The following is a 12435-nucleotide window of genomic DNA, read 5'->3' as shown; positions in this document are numbered from 1 at the left end:
CTTACATAGCGTTGTAGGTAGGGATGTGCCGGCTGTGAAGCATAATTGAATAGATGTCTTCTTTTGTCAACTACGTGTCCTAGAGCCATCGAAACAAGTGACACAAACTACTCAGATTCTCTCACATTGTCAAGATCACCACGATAAAAACCACCCGCCCTCATCTCACGCCTTCCATCCCACCAACAAGACTAATGAGCCGTAAACCCACCATCAGCAACCAACCCAGACCCCTGCATAAAACTACTCATATCAGAAGCAAGGAACGTGATACCTGGATCAAGAGCCCGTCAGTCCAAGTACCAAATCAAAGATACCGTACTTTAATCAAGATACATAGTTAAAAAAGACATCAAGAAAGCAATGACAGTAAAGACTCACAATCAGCAATCTCCTCAGGCTGACCCAACCGCTGCAAAGGCGTCATCTCAACATACTGACTCAGTGGGCTCCCTGCCTCGCGCGAAAAGGGCGTCACGATGGGCGTCTCGATCCAGCCGGGACAAATCGCGTTGATGCGGATGCCTCGTCGGCCATAGTTGTTTGCGTCGCTCTTTGTCAGGCCCATGACTCCTATTGTGGTTCTGTTTTAGTACCTTTACTATGTGAAGTGCTTTGCCATGTTTCTCTTTCGAAAGAGGTAAGGTGAAAGGAAAAGGGTAGGGGGTGAGTTGGCGACGTACCGTGCTTCGCAGCCGAATACGCCGTCTGCGCCATGAAAAGCGAAGGCGAGACGACGCCAAAGATGGAAGCCACGTTGATGATGGCTCCTCGACCGCGTCTCACTCCAAGGTCCCTTAGGCAACACGAAATCACATTAATACCAAGAAGATATCATCATACTCACCACGAGACATCCGAGCAAGTACCATGGAAAGAGACGAAGAAAGAAAGAAACATACTCTTGCTCCAACATAACCCTAATCTCCTCCCTCTGACACCTCCACACCCCGTACAAGTCAACATCCACAACCCCGCCAAACTCTTCCTCGTCAACCTCGTGCGTTAACCCCCCCTTGCCTCCGATCCCCGCGTTATTCACAGCCACATCGAGGCGCCCGAAGCGGGATACCGTCTCCGCGATGCCGGCTTTTACTTGGGCGGCGTCGCGGACGTTCAGGGGAAGCGCGAGGACCTCGGTGGAGGGGTACTTCTCGCCGAGGAGCGATTTCGTGGCCTCGAGGGCTTGGGTGTTGATGTCGGTCAGGGCGAGGCGGGTGATGCCGTTTCGGGCGAATGCGAGGGCTGTTTTCTGGCCGATGCCTGTGTTTTTTTTTGTACTTTGTGTCAATGAGGGAAGCGTTTTCTACGTTACTGAAAGGATGCAGGGTGTGGAAAATGCTGTGTGCAAGTCTGTAAGTAAAGGGGAAGTTGTCAAAAACGTACCAGAAGCCGCGCCGGTGATGAAAGCCGCACCACGGAGAAGAGACGCCATGATGAAGCTTACTCGTTTCGCACTCGGTCACGCAGATCCGACAACGGCTATTGAAGGTATATATGAAGGCTTGTAAACACTAATCTTGGGTCTCGACGCTTTATGTGTGGGTTACTGGGCAATCCGGAGTGTGTGGCAGCAATACCAACTTATATGAGAAACACTAGGATAGATAAGTTCACGTACTTACGCAGTACATCTGAACAAAAACAAAAACAAAAAGACAGAAAGTTGAAATGGGCTGGTGAGACATTCTATGTCAATCCGCATCCACATCCTCATCTCATCAAGGAAAACACACGCACCTAGATTTCCTCGGCGGTGACATCGTGTGCGAAAGGTGAGGCGGGAAGATCGCGGAGAAGCATACCCAGCGTAGCTTCCCGCGCGGGTCTGCCCACACACGGGATGGACCGCTCCCCGCAGGCCGCAGGATAAGGAAATCCCCGTGTACGGAGTATTAGCAGAACCTCGAACTCCTTCTGTTGGAGGTCGCTGTTCAATCACCTCCTGTCACGCCATTCCCAAGTCCCCCTCTCTAATGAGGAGGTGGCACAGGGAGATCAAGATAGCGAAGGGTCGAGTGGGACGGAAGCTCCTACGGTCAAGGACACTGTTACGGTGCTCATCCCCCGATCACTCGCATGCCAAGTACGTCTTTATTTTTGGAAATGGTAGTTTGCCCCCTTGACGATATTCTCAAATGCTATCTTTGAACTATCAATTGGACTAAAAGAAGGAGTCATTCGCCACCAATAGCCTCTTCTTAACCCGTACTACCTGATAGAACGGATTTAACCAGCCCTTTCGCACCCGCTGTTCCAACTATGGAAAAACAATGCTTGTATCATGGAAAAACCCCTCATAGCACACATTTACCAGCTTTTGGAAGTCAACACTCGTCGACTTTGTTTAGACATTAATGAAAGAGGTTCGACTCCAAGTCTCAGCTTGCGGTTTGTTCAGCAGGCAGCAACTCCAAGTTGAATACAGCCGGAGGAAAGATATGGAAATCCTCCAATGGCGACTCTGAAATCAACGCAATTAAAGATGCCAGGTTCCATGCCCCGTCGTGCATAGAGAGTTATACCGCCCTCCAACCCAGAGAACAATAAGATGGAGTATCGCGAGAATAACGCTTCCTCGTAAGCCCCAAGTCCAGGGTAGTCCGTTGGACAGACGTCTCCCGGTTTCCCGCTCATATGGCGTTATCGACCGCGTGCCGGCCCCGGCAAGGCCAAGATCAAGAGCAGCCAAAATCACCAATGGCGCCCCAATGTTTGGGCTTACTACGTACGGCCAGCAAGAACGTGTCAGGCTGAGCATTTTGCTCAGAAAGAAGCCGAGACGCACAACCGCCAGTAGAGGTCCGGCATTGTAGCGCATAACCTGACCTGCTCGCAACCGGCTAATCATGAGTCTGTGCCGCAAGGCTTCCAAAGGTGTAGCAGGGGGTGGCATCAGGAGCGGGGGCGAGCTCAGAGGTTCGTCTTTAAGGGAATCCACACTTTCATCTCGCTCGGATGTCGTGCGGATAAAGCTATCTTGGCTGCGTTGAGCCACCATTACCTGCGCTTGCGGTCGTAATCTCGGGGAGCTGGAGTCCGATTGTCTCCGTAGGCCTGCCGGCATGTCCGAAGTGGGAGAGCCGCTGTCTGCTGTCCTGCTAGGGATGTTGTACCCTTCCTGAGACGAGGAGAACCTCGACTGCTTTTGTGGATCTGCGACCAAGTCAGTTTGATAGATAGCGTCATCTCTAAAGGGTTATGAGCCACCAACCTGGCACAGGGGTGCTTGGCGGCATTGGGGAGTCCAGACTCTGTATCCGGCGTCCGTTGATTCCCATGGACGGACTCGAACTCCTACCTCGAGGGACGCCATCCATGGTCGACTCCGTTTTCATAGCTGATAGAACTTCACTCGCGCTAGGCCGCTGCAACGGATCCAGAGCAAGAAGCTTCTTAAGAAGATGGTATAACTTTGACGGAAGATCTGGGCGTTCTCTGCGTTCGTCTTGGAAGCCTTGCCAATCTGTAATCTCCGCTCGTAACTCGTCGATATCTTCGAGCTCTTCGTTGATGGTGTTGGCACTGCGGTATGGCAAACGACCGAAACACATAAAGTAGAGAATCATGCCAAGAGAGAAGATGTCGGACTTTGTGGTGAAATTACCGTAACGCCCGGTCGTCAAGTCTCTCCTCAACACCTCTGGCGCGCAATACGAGATGGTCCCGGTGGATCCAGTCGACTTGCGGACCATGTTCTCGGATTGAACCTCACCAAAGTCGCTGATCAAGCAGATTATGCCGCTACCCTCTCGATGCAGGAGACAGTTACTTGGCTTCAGGTCCCGATGAATGTAATTGGCAGCATGAAGGTATGCCAATCCCGAGGTTATGTCTTTGAATAGCGAGTAAATCTCCTCAAAGGACAGCAATCTTTGCGAAGCAAACTGGTCGCGGGGCAGTTCAAGCTGTCCTTTTGATTTCCGTCGCATCTGAGCTTTGAGCTGTTCCTTGGTCGTTTCCTTGGGTTGGTCCCCAATGATGTAGTTGAGCAGGTCGCCACCATTACAGTATTGCTGAAGAATGAAAGCGCACGCCACGCTGGGACCGAAGCGTGTCAGCTTGACGTCCTCGAGCCAGACATGGCGGTAAGAAACCAAGTTTGGGTGAGAGAGCTTGGCGAGCAGCTCGACTTCAATGAGAACTAAGAGGTTCAGGATCAGTATTCAGTTCTAAAGAATAGTAGCACATGCACTCCGTACCTTTTTCCAGCCACGCGTGATCGTCGCCTACAGGCACGCGCTTACACGCAAAGTGACCTATCCATCATCAACATCTCGACAGGAATTCAATCGCTCATGACCCATACCAAGTTGACAACCATCAATTTCGTGGCGGACAAGCAGCACCACACCCTTGCCGCCACGTCCAAGCTCCTTCTCCTCGATGAAGAATGTTTTGAAATAATTAGGACTGAAAGCCTCGCGGCGGATGCGGCTGCCCTCCTGGACCGAAGGTGTACTCGAAATGAACTCGGCGTCCTCGGCTTCCTCGATTACGGCAGCTTGCGGGTGGGGTAAGCTTGGTTGCACAATGCGACGAATGGGGCTGGGCGGGGGATGGTGGTCGGCGCGAGAGTCGTGGCCGCCGGCTCGGAGCATGCGAAAGTAATTCGGGTCGACAAAGGAATCATGATGGCGAGCGCTGTCGAATTGGCGTTCGGGAGAGGACGATCGCAAGGGCTGGCGGCATGTCGGGCATTCGGACAGACCGCGGATCTCGAGTCTCTGGGAAGACGGGTCACGGACTACTATAGCGTTGCGGTGCCGCCTAAAAGAAAGCACTGTCAGCAAGATGTATGATTTGACCAAGAGAAAGCGAAAAGAAAGTAGACCAACAGGACGATTTCGCGACCTTCGCGCGGGTGGTATGGGATCAGCGACATGGCCGGTCGATCTTGGTATGCTACACTGGGGTCGTCGGACCAACAGAAAGGTCTAGATCATGGCCCAAAGGAGGGCAGCTGTGATGTTTGCTTGTTCGCCAGACGGATAGGCCACTTCAGTCGGGTGTCTGGGAAAGATGGGGGAGTGGCATGGGCTGCGAGGGCCAGCGTAGGCCTGTCGGAGGGAATCGCGATGATGGGTGAAGCTTCAAGGAGCTGTAAAGGTAAGGCGAAGCTCTTGGGTGAGTCAGGATAAGGTGCAGCTCGAGGTGGTGTCAAGGTGACCAGGTGTACAGGTGAGGAGTTGCAGGTGAGGTAAGGTGAGGAAGGTTGTTTTGTTGACATTCCACGTCAGTGAGTGACCTCACACTGTCAATGGAGCCACCCAGATACCCCACGTGCCCCGCCCCGGAGCGTTCGAACCGCTCTGTGGGGCGCCCATGACTGCCGGACCAGAGGAACCCACACTGTGCCACTGCCACTGCCACAGAGCATCGAACCTAAGTAAACAAATGCAATCACCAACGGATCAAACAACAAATTCATTGCCATGTTTTCAATTGCTAATACAGAACTAGGTTTCTGTTTGTTCATGAAACCATTGAAGTGGCTGAATATCTGGTGATTTCCAGTTTCAGTCAGGTGCCGTGCGGTTTACTTCTCCAGGACGGCAATGCCTCGACGAAATTGCGCTGGGCTTATTCAGCTTGTTGAAGTTGTTAGGCAAAAACACACAATATCTGCAAGGAAAAGATACATGAGGTAGATGAGTCTTCTGTACGTATCTGAGATCTCACAATGCGAGATACGATGTTTATCTGCAGCTTCTACTCGAAACATGCCAAGTTGTCATGAGAAGTATTTGTATCTTTCCCCTAGACAAAGCAACCCTCTGTCAGAATTATACCTAGCTCACAGCACCTCCCCAAATAGTCCAAGGAATCGTTTCCAAAATGTGCTACTGTTCTTCTTATAATTTCGAGACTTGTGTTACAACCCGCCGTTGTACTGTATCAAGGGCTTCGGGAGACCGTCGACTAGTGAGCTTCTCCCCCCCCCTGACCAGACAAACGACGATCCTCTCCAACTCCATCAACACCAACCCCCGGCACCGAGGTGAAATGACCAGGGCAGTATCTGGCGCAGTGACAGTCACACTCTGCTGGGCCAGCTCGGGCCCGTCACCAGGGGTTTGAAACAAATAGAGCCTACCTACGGCTACGGATACAGCTATGGAACCCCCCACGGCATATTCGCAACGGGGCAGCACGGAATTCGTATTAAATCGCACCAGCGAACCCTTCACCGCGACTCAAAACATCCCCAACCTGGCAACCCCCTCAACCCCCGGCTCAAACCCTGCCGTCATCCACCTTTAGTATCTTCACCGCCGCGCTCAACTCCCGACAACGCAAAGGAAAGCGTGGATGTGTCAACGCAAGGTCTTCATCCACCACCGTTGTGGCCACAAGATCACCGAGCTCATTGAGCAGTGCGAGACGTTTGAGTGTCCCGGCGTCACGCAGAAACCCGTCATCAGTAACCGCTATACCTGCATCGTGCGGACTTGTATGTGGTACGGCCAGTTTTGAATTGAATATTTGGTGTGAGAGAGGGAGAAAAAAGAGTATCTCCTGTGTAAGTGGACTACTTCATGATATTCTGGGCTATGAGCAGAGGAAACGACAGGTTCTTACAATCACGTTCACTAATAATTTGACTTCGCGTTCAGCTCGTGCAATTAGATAGAACAGCATCAGAAATCCTTCATCAACCCAGCATCAACTTCTAGTTGACTTCAATTTCCAGCTACCTAAACCCCTACCTCGACGTCCAATCCGAGTCCCGTCTGTGCCTTGCATTAGCGACGTGCATCTCTAGTAGCGTCTTTCCAACACTAGAGCGATCCATCGCGCAAGTTTGTTTGATGGTCTAGTTCAGATAAGGCAGCTCAACATCGGTTAAAACCTGCCTGTCGCATTAAATGGTTGTTGAAAACACAAATAAGAGGCATCGTTTTCTTCACGATTTTTAGCCATGTTGATAGTTTAACCAATTGGATTCCGAAAAGAGAGAGCGCTCTCTTTCCGATGGGTATCATATATGTCCAGTTCTACCTAGCTCCTGTGGTATTCAACCCCTTTCCGGCTTTTAGATCACCTGAACACTCCTTTGCGCCTTCAAGATAAACAAAACACACTGTACAAACTGAAGAACCAATCGCAAAATCAAAAGGTATCAGGAACGCCACCAATCAAGTGAGGAAGACGACCAACGTGCCCGCACGCCAAGGGTAAAGGCCACTCCGCTGGCGTGAACACACTGTTCGCAAACGACAAAAGCCTTAGTAGATATCTCGATCATGCAAGATCTGCCACTTGCGATGATACAGATTAATATGCGCCCTCAACGCGTCTGCCGACTCGTAGTTATCCGTCGTCCCCGTCGGCACGCAGAGACAGCACGCAAAAACGTTCCTGTCCGAGTGCGACTTGGCGAGGAACCGGCTCGACATGCGGAAGCCGTCCTTGAGGACAATGTAGTCCTTGTTGCCGGGCAGCAGCGGGTTCCATCGGTACCCGCACTTGCACCGCTTCGGCGCGTCGGGGATCGGCTTGGAGAGGTCGACCTGCAGCGTCATGGCCTCGGGGCAGAACATGCTGAAGACGCTGACTTTGGGGCGGAGGAAGGCGGAAGCGGTGGTGCTGGTCGTTTCTGCTTCCGAGGGCGCGAAGATGGAGACGGCGTCGCTGGCGATGGCTTTGGGCGTTGGTGGTGTCGGTGGAGGTGAGGGTGGTTCTGATTGGAAGGGTGCTTGGTCGGTGCTGATGGTCATGGTCATCGACATGTCGTCGTCTTCTTCCTCCTCTTCATCTTCTTTGTCGTCCCCGTCCTCGTCTTCAAAGACACTGCCGTGGTTGTCGACTGGCGAACTGCTTGAGTATTGCGAGATGGGCCTCGTATGCCGTGAGCGCGGCTTGGGGATGGGAAGATGCTCAGGAATGTCTGGGCGTCCGGCAGCGAGACGGTGATATAAGGCAGCGAGGGCCTGGACTGAGGCGATCCTGACAGACTCGGATGTCTGTATGATATCTGAGATGTTGAGAATGCCGGTCAAGCTTGAGTCAGAAGAGACCCTGCGTAGGTGAGAAACCCGGCTACTAAGGTTGAACAGCTGGTTGGAAAGCATATCCCGGCATGGTGCTGTTGAAGCTTTTAGCGTGGCTGCAGATAGATGGAAACGGGTTGCGACGTCGATGGGGTGGACACTCACTGTCGCCGGTGGAGAAGTCGGTTCCAATAAGAACAGTCGCAATGTCATGAGTCTCCTCGATTTGATTCCTCGCGAGCTCCAAAGAGATGCTCAAAGCACACGTAATGACATCCCTTCGAATACCGGTTTCTGATGATTTCCGACAGTAGTGGTTCCCAAGTGTGCGTTTCCTCTTCCAATGGGTGTAATGCTCTGTGCCCTCGGCGTATAACTCCTTGAGAGACGACACAGCCTCATCGACTGTGGTTGCCTCCATTGTTGACCTGTCACTTTGATGGCATGATGGAATGGTGCCGAGAGTAGGTAGGTAATTACGTGAAGGAACTAACTTAGTGCTGAAGGGAGTGAAAGTGACGAGAGGGAGGGAGAGGATCGTCTGGGAGGGAAGGGATTAAGAACGGCAGCCAGCGGAAACCGGATCGGGAAAAGCAATGTTGGCGGGCGGCCGGCAATCAGCTGAATGACCAGGGCGAGCTGAAGCCTGAAGCTTGAAGCCTGAAGGAAGGGAGGACGGGAGAGTTTTGAGACCGGTGGGAAAGGGCAAACAGAGTGCTTATCGGCAGATGGGGGGAACACGACTCAGAACAAGCTTCAAAGCGAGACAACAGATCGAGGGGTGGGTTACCAACAGGTTGGGGCCAAACGGGCGCGCGTATCTGTTGATGAAGTGGGTTTTTTTTCTGGTTTCTTTGATGCTTTGACTCTTGAAGTATTCGTAGGCAAGGTAGGTATGGAGACCGGATACATCATACAGCGTACGGAGTTGGTAGGGAACAAGAGTCTAGAGGGTGTGCTCGGGCTTCTTGGATCGACAGGAAAGCCAGGGAGGAAATGGGGGGAGAGAGATCGGGCGTGGAGCTACGGACACTAGAGCAGAGGAGATGGGCGGGCAAACTTTTTGAGCCAATGTGGCGTTGGCGGGCGTTGAGTAGGCGGACGCCAGGACGCCAATCTCACGACTCGAGGTGCAAGTCGTCCGAACGGGCGCACGGGAACTCGAGGGGGCGGGTAGCCGACATGACATGAGGCATGGGACGGCGTTGGCGACCTAGGCGTAGGTAGACGGAGTACAAAGACGGGGGGCAACGGGCATGGTCCATGGGCAAGGGACATGCAATGCCTGTCAAGTCGAGTTTGGCCAGAGAGTCATGTGCGACGATCTTTTGGATGTGATTCTCGTCTCATCCCGCCGTCAGCCGGCGGATGGTGTGCATGCTGACGATGCCGTAGCTGAGGTTTAGTTTGGTTTTCTTGGGGTCCTTCTTCTGGGGGTTGGTTCTTTCTTTGGGGTCGCGAATGAACGGAGAAAGAGTCGAGAAGGGCGAGAGTGTTTGCTTTTGCTTGGAAAGGACCGGTAGAATTTTCCATGTTGGCAGCTCGCTAATGAGTAAAACATACGGCCAAGCGAGTACACTAGGTACTGTGAGTAAGAATAGGTAAAAATAAGAGGAAATATCCCCGGGACGACTTGTTGTGCTAGAAACAGAGATGGCCAGGATGAATGCAGGGCAATGCAGGCTGGGGCCATAGGAGCATGGGACCAGGCCAAAGCCGCCAAACAAGCATCGCTTCTATTCGTTGGGATAATAATATGCCAGCGTATTGAAGGCGAGGCGAGGCGAGTCGAGGCGAGTCGGAGGATCCCACGCGTGCGGTCCCAATTGGCAATCCGTTGCTGTTGGTGCTGCTGCTGCTGCTGCTGCTGCTGTTGCTGTGCCTGCCGGTCTCCTCAAACGAGCCACCCAATCCCTGATTCCGCGATGACAAGGTTAAGGTGAAGGTGACAAGACAGAAAGACTGAGAGACTGAGAGTTGGGAGTTTCGTCCGAATGACGACGACATGACAGGGGTCCCGTCCGTTCCCGCAAAAGAGTCAAGAGTTCAGACGTGTCATTCGCGTCAAAGAAAGATGGGCTCAGATGGCACCGATGGCACCTTGGGGATCAAATGCGACCGCGCCGTCTGTGCTCAAGCTTGGGGTGGACACGCCGCACTTTGCAAGTAACCTAGCAGTGCTACGGATACCACCATCATGGCACATGGATCCTGACACCCATCAATCTATCAAAACGGTCAGCAACCTTGCACCTTGTCCGGTTCGCAGAAACTCGACGGGAAATCGACGGCCAGTCCGGTTCAGTCCTGTCTCAGGCGGTCAGTCTGTCTCTGCCACTGTTGACTGTTCCGAGGCAATATAGAGATACGAAAGAGTGATTGAGTGGGAAATGAGTCCATTGAAAAAAGGCTGAAGAGGAAATAGGAAATTAGCGTGCTGACGGGGCGGGCGCTACCAGAGTCTAGGTACGTACTTACCTAACGCCGTCTATCGTCGGTTCATCCGGCGAGCCGGCCCCGAACTGTGGACCCCATCCTCGGTCTCCCGGCATGGCGATTGGCCCACCACCGCAAGCCATCGCTAAAAGGTACTTTTTGCACAGGTATCTCAGCCAAAGGGTTTCTAGCCTCTCGAGGCTTCCATTGAATCCTCCGCCGCGATCCTCCATCCTCTCAGCCGCCAGCTATCTTTCAAAGTCGTAAAGAACACTCGAGACAGGCACACGCTCCACATCACATGCTAGTCCTTCAACATCACTGTCGCCCCGTCCGCATCGGACCGCCAAGCATCGTGGCACTCCTCCCCTAAAGCTGCTTCAAGACAGCTAGCCTCCGGCTCGAGGCTTCCGCTGCCACGACCACCGCCGCCGCTCATTCACTCAAGTTTACCTCTTACGTACCTGGGCAAGCCATTTCCAACCTACCCCCATCCGGTCTACACGGTTTTATCAGCTCAGCTCAGCTCAGCCAAGCTCAGCTCCACGCTTTCACATGGCCAAGACTAAAGGCAAACAACGTGGCCTGACCAACATGCTTGGAGATCCGGAATAGTAAATCATCGCACAATGCCGCCTCCTCGCCCTCGTCAAACCCGCCAGAGCTGCGACCGCTGCCACGCCCACAAACTGCGCTGTCCAAAACAGCCTGGCAACGCCATTTGCAGCCGTTGCTCTAAGGCCGGAGCCGCATGCGTGTACAGCCCCGTGGGCACGCTACCTGCCTACCAGGACCTGGCTGCACTACCGGGCGATGATGCTCTACCGGTACCCCTTTCAAACGGTGCGACGGACCTAGATTGGGGCAACTTCTCTTTTGATGACATCTTGGGCTTCCCCTCCGTTCAGCCTTGCGGCGTAGCGTCATCTCGCCTTGATCAAGCACCACTGACCCAAGTGTCGGCTGACCCTCGATCTCAATGCTTTGAAGAGCTCTCTGCCATCACGGCCACTCTGGATAGAGCCACGAGGGGACTTCCTCCCATTGACAAATTCCACGTCTCTGGCCCCGATTCCAAAAAGTACTGTCTCGAGATATCCCAACAGTACAGTCACAAAGAGTCCCTAGAACTCCTACTAGCTGAGACCCAAAAGCTGGTCGATGTTTATCCCAAAGCCGTACAACTCGCTCTGGAACATCGCCCAAGCCCCGACTGCAGTGTGCCGAACTGTATACACACCTACAAGTCCATTACCGGTCTCCAAGACGAGCCCTTTGCAAACTCGGCGCAGCTGACATCAAAGATCGACTACCCGCTGCTAAACCTACTTCTCTGCTGCCATTACCGATGTGCCGATGTCGTTGAACTCGTCCTCTGCCACGTCCAGCTGTGTCTCAGGTTCCTCGCCGCCGCTATGCAACACGATGTCCAACCTCACGAGTTTGATGTTCCCGAGCTCAAGATTGGCTCATTCACCCCGTCACGGCGATCATCGCCCTCCATCATCATGGCGATTCTAATCGATCTTCAGTCTTCCCTGGCCAGTTGTGTCCCGCGACTCAGCTCTGCGCTGAACGAGAGGGAAGGGGATTGTGGCAAGGAAGGTCGCATACTTTTGCTTCAATGCGAGCTACTTGCAGAGAGAGCATATTCTATAGTAGACCGTCTCAAAAAGCTAAGAGATACTCTCAGCAATGCAGGGCTTCTTGCGTAGAGTCTATCGTAGCCAAGCGGACGTTAGTGTGCCCAACGAAGTAAACGATTCGCGTTGGCCGCTTGTTCTTATTGAAACCAAACATTAATATCAATCATATTGATATGACGTCGAAGCTATTGGTCTAAAAGAAAGCACGCACGCTTCACGGGTCATCTTCCATTCGTGCGTCGGCAGTTCTGACAATGGCATGGATATCCCTCCATGAAAGGCTTGACAACCCCTCCTCCTTAAACTCATCAACACCTCAAACACGCATCACAGGTGACCTTAAGTTGAGTTGAACCATG

General features: G+C 52.8%; 4 protein-coding genes across 4 annotated transcripts; 1 reads left to right on the top strand and 3 right to left on the bottom strand.

Annotated features, from left to right (window-relative positions):
- Positions 1–191: 191 nt before the first annotated feature.
- On the bottom strand, positions 192–1435 carry N0V96_000061 (uncharacterized protein; the record flags this gene model as incomplete). Its single annotated transcript, XM_065755815.1, has 5 exons — positions 192–274; positions 382–573; positions 684–708; positions 899–1263; positions 1387–1435. 5 exons carry the CDS (start codon positions 1433–1435, stop codon positions 192–194), a joined length of 714 nt encoding a protein of 237 aa, XP_065615055.1.
- Positions 1436–3101: 1666 nt separating this feature from the next.
- On the bottom strand, positions 3102–4885 carry IKS1 (putative serine/threonine-protein kinase iks1; the record flags this gene model as incomplete). Its single annotated transcript, XM_065755814.1, has 6 exons — positions 3102–3156; positions 3215–3254; positions 3302–4144; positions 4203–4259; positions 4310–4770; positions 4839–4885. 6 exons carry the CDS (start codon positions 4883–4885, stop codon positions 3102–3104), a joined length of 1503 nt encoding a protein of 500 aa, XP_065615054.1.
- A 2344-nt stretch (positions 4886–7229) lies between these two features.
- N0V96_000059 (uncharacterized protein) lies at positions 7230–8415 on the bottom strand (the record flags this gene model as incomplete). Its single annotated transcript, XM_065755813.1, has 2 exons — positions 7230–8089; positions 8160–8415. The coding sequence occupies 2 exons, from the start codon at positions 8413–8415 to the stop codon at positions 7230–7232; spliced, it is 1116 nt and encodes a 371-aa protein (XP_065615053.1).
- Positions 8416–11059: 2644 nt separating this feature from the next.
- Positions 11060–12005, top strand: N0V96_000058 (uncharacterized protein; the record flags this gene model as incomplete). Its single annotated transcript, XM_065755812.1, has 2 exons — positions 11060–11910; positions 11963–12005. 2 exons carry the CDS (start codon positions 11060–11062, stop codon positions 12003–12005), a joined length of 894 nt encoding a protein of 297 aa, XP_065615052.1.
- Positions 12006–12435: the final 430 nt, after the last annotated feature.

The sequence above is a fragment of the Colletotrichum fioriniae genome, assembly GCF_027942845.1.
Source record: "Colletotrichum fioriniae strain IMI 355084 chromosome Unknown scaffold_1, whole genome shotgun sequence".
Lineage (NCBI taxonomy): Eukaryota > Fungi > Ascomycota > Sordariomycetes > Glomerellales > Glomerellaceae > Colletotrichum > Colletotrichum fioriniae.
This window is presented reverse-complemented; position numbering and strand designations above follow the sequence as displayed.